At 39.5% G+C, this 3,770-nt stretch overlaps 1 protein-coding gene across 1 annotated transcript; it reads left to right on the forward strand.

The window, feature by feature from the left end:
• The first annotated feature begins 1,656 nt into the window (after positions 1-1,656).
• Positions 1,657-2,241, forward strand: LOC139040658 (olfactory receptor 4D11-like). The gene has a single exon (XM_070487408.1). It carries the CDS (start codon positions 1,657-1,659, stop codon positions 2,239-2,241), a length of 585 nt encoding a protein of 194 aa, XP_070343509.1.
• The last annotated feature ends 1,529 nt before the right edge of the window (positions 2,242-3,770 follow it).

The raw sequence follows: 3,770 nt of genomic DNA on the forward strand, positions 1-3,770 counted from the left end.
ATCAATTTATACAAATCATCTGCTTGTCTTAGGCTGCAAACCCTTTGACAATGTGGTCCAACTTATCCACATACATTTGAAATTGCAGGAAGTGTGCACTAAGAACAAAGAGGAGCAAATAATAATTGGAAAATTTCCTAAGAATGATCAACAACAGATTCTTGAAAATAGGCATTATTGGGGCCAGCCCAGTGCTGTAGTGGTTAAGTTCGCGTGTTCCACTTGGCAACAGATGTTACCTGAGGGCAATCTTCTTCACAAAAAAAAGGTGGGGGCATTATTCTAATGATACCATTGTCTCTCCCTCCTATGGGATCCCTCCACTCTCTTAGCTTAGATCCACAAAGGGAAAAACACAGAGGAGAGTGTGGTTGGTACAGTATGAACCACCTCTCAAAAGTAGGTCACTATCTTTATTCTCTCCCCGACACTCAAGCAAGATCACGTCAAGGATGACATCACATTATGCAAGATGAACAAGCTCTAGAGAATTGCTGTACAACATTGTAGCTATACTGTATTGTGGACTTAAAAATTTGTTAAAAGGGTAGGTCCCATGTTTAAGTATTTTGATCTCAATAAAAGAAAGTAAAGATATTCTTTGAGATTGGGATTTACATATTGTTTCAATGTGTTTCCCAATCATAAATTGTAAATATTTTAAAATAATTATTAATCAAATAATCTGTTTAGTATAAAGAAATCACAATGATGAGTTACCTACATGGAATAATTCTGCAATTTTAAGAAATTCAATGTAAAACAGCCAACAGCAAGGAAACTGACTCATGTCACAGCAAGATTGCAATAAGAAACTGAATGAGATCCTTTTATTCAGAAAAACAAGACCTCTTGAAGCCACCAGAATATTTGCTAATATGAAAATTCAATTTGTGAACAATAAGTTCTCAATGGCTGGAGCCATGTCTTCCTTATCTTTCTATATAGTGCTTCAGAAAATTCCTGACATTCAATAAATTTGCGTGGAATAAAAAATAATAATAAAACCAAAATAAATTAATTAAATAAAATATGCTAGGCCAATGTGACTACTAGACGTAAATGATATTCTTTTCAAAAATAGATTTATAGGAAAAGAATTATTCAATGACGTTTCATGTGATACTTTGATTTGATCATGAAACTGATCATAATCTTAAAAACTGGGAGAACTCAACAAATTGCAAACACCACAACCGCAGGAGGAACAATCTGAATTGCGTTCTTAGTGCTTAGGAAAGAAACAAAATAAACAGCCAAGTATGATATGAAGTAGCTTGAAACAAAAGTGAGAGAAAGATGACTCAATGGAGCTGAAAAACTGCACCAGGGTAAAAGAATGTGTTTTCCTTGACCAAACCCAGAATCAAGAACTGAACTTGGTCTTCTACTTTTCCTATTGTGGGTGTATGTGACAACTCTACTGGGAAATCTCCTCATCATGGTCACCATGACCTGGGAATCGTGCCTTCAACCCCCATGTATTTTTTGCTCCGTAATTTGTCTATTACCGACATCTGCTTTTCCTCCATCACAGCTCCCAAGGTTCTGGTGGACCTTCTGTCACAGAGAAAGACCATCTCCTTCAATGGCTGCTCCACCCAGATATTTTTCTTCCACCTTGTTGGAGGGGTGGATGTATGTTCTTTGTCAGTGATGACATTTGATCGCTATGTGGCCATCTCCAAGCCCCTGCACTACGTGACCATCATGAGCAGAGGGCGATGCACTGCCCTCATTGTAGCCTGCTGGGTGGGGAGCTTTGTCCACTCCATCGTGCAGATTTCCCTGTTGCTGCCCCTCCCCTTCTGTGGACCCAATGTTCTTGACACTTTCTACTGTGATGTCCCCCAGGTCCTCAAACTCGCCCATACTGACATTTTTGTGCTTGAGCTGCTGATGATTTCCAACAGTGGGCTGCTCACCACACTGTGGTTTATCTTCCTGCTTGTGTCCTACACAGTCATCCTAATGATGCTGAGGTCTCAGGCAGGGGAGGGCAGGAGGAAGGCCATCTCCACCTGCACCTCACACATCACTGTGGTGACCCTGCACTTTGTGCCCTGCATCTATGTCTACACCCGGCCCTTCAATGCCCTCCCCACAGATAAGGCCATCTCCGTCACCTTCACTATCATCTCCCCTCTGCTGAACCCCTTGATCTACACTCTGAGGAACCAGGAGATGAAGTCAGCCATCAGGAAACTGAGAAGAAGATGTGTACCTTCTGAGAGGATATAGACTGGTCGCTCACTCCTTCTCACCACCTTTGAAAATGTCCATCAAATAAACCTCATTGACTGAAGGATTTTTAAATAAGTTTGATATTTCTACAAAGACACACATGACTTTCAAAGATTCTGTTTGGCATGCAATAATAATGTAAAAAGATACGTTTCATGTTGCAAAAGGAAGCAGAGAAATCAAACTGTTAGCTGAAGAGTTGCATAATGCTTATGCAATAAAGCCTTGGAAGAAATAAAGAGAATATGTATGCACTCAGAAATTTTATCACATTGGAATTGTTGTGGGGGTTTCGTTCAGCTCTATTGCATATAATTGAGAAATACAAATGTTGTTTATTTCAGATGTACAACTTGATGTTTTGATATACATATAGATTGTGAAATGATCATTGGGGGAAAATGGATTAAGGTGGGACCTCTCTTGGTTATTACTTACAACAACATGGAAATCTCCAATTGTCTAAATAAAATTAACAATAAGAAAAAGCAAATATATATATATATACTCAGACATTCCCACTATATTCTTGTTACCAGGAAGGGAGCTGAGAAACATAATGCAGCTTGGGCATTGGATTGCTAAGGTCTTTCATGAAGTAATCACATTTTAATGAAGTAAGCACACTCAAATTAAGTTCCTCCTCTGACTTTCTGATATGAGTAAATTAAATAACTATTACCTGAAGATTTTTCCATCTAAAGCCCACACTCCAGCGGTTGAATGCAAGTGCTTTGAAGCCAGCACAGCTTGAGTTAGAATGTGGACCCCAGTAACTATGGGTTCTATGACCTCATGTAGGTCCTTATCCTGACCTTCCTCTGAACCCCACACCTACTGACCACACTTCCATGACATTGCCTCAGCGACCGGGGCTCAGCTCAAGCACCACACTCAGGACCTTGTTTCCAATTCCATGTCCTCCTTCCTCCTATTCCCCCAGTAGGACTACAATTTATTTATTGTATCCCCAGCACCTGGCACAGCAAGTAGAACGTAGAAAACTGACCAAAAAATGGTTGAGTTAAAGAACTCAGTGAATGAATATCACCTCTCACTCCTTTCTGTTTCTCAAATCATTGGAGAATAGGAGTAAGAAAACAATGGATTTGTTATTATTTTCTGTTAACATGACTCCCTAAAAATGACAGAAACCTATGAAGCTGCTTCAGACTACGCATATACATTCAAAAAGGTTGGCATGAACGGCAAAACATTATTCAATATATGAACTTGGTTTTTATTTGTTTTCTGGTTCTGCTATTTACAGCATTTGGAAGTTTTACTTTTTTGCCCTTCATTTCTGCAGGTAGATCCTAGATCTTAAAATTTTTGAAATTAGACAAATGTTCATGTCACAGTACAAATGTCAGTTCAAAAATCAGACATGCAAAGGTCCTCAGGTGGGGCTGTGCCCAGGCCTTCATAAGAAGATGAGAGAAAGCAAGGAGGAGACAGGTAATAATTGTAGTCAGAGAGATAATGAGGCCACGGGATCAGGTCCTTAGGACCTTTTAGACCATTGT

The sequence above is a fragment of the Equus asinus genome, chromosome 17, assembly GCF_041296235.1.
Source record: "Equus asinus isolate D_3611 breed Donkey chromosome 17, EquAss-T2T_v2, whole genome shotgun sequence".
NCBI classification, from domain to species: Eukaryota; Metazoa; Chordata; class Mammalia; order Perissodactyla; family Equidae; genus Equus; species Equus asinus.

Bases quoted from the DNA above. Each gene is read 5' to 3' on its own strand.
- LOC139040658 (XM_070487408.1), top strand. From the start codon at position 1,657: ATGACATTTGATCGCTATGTGGCCATCTCCAAGCCCCTGCACTACGTG.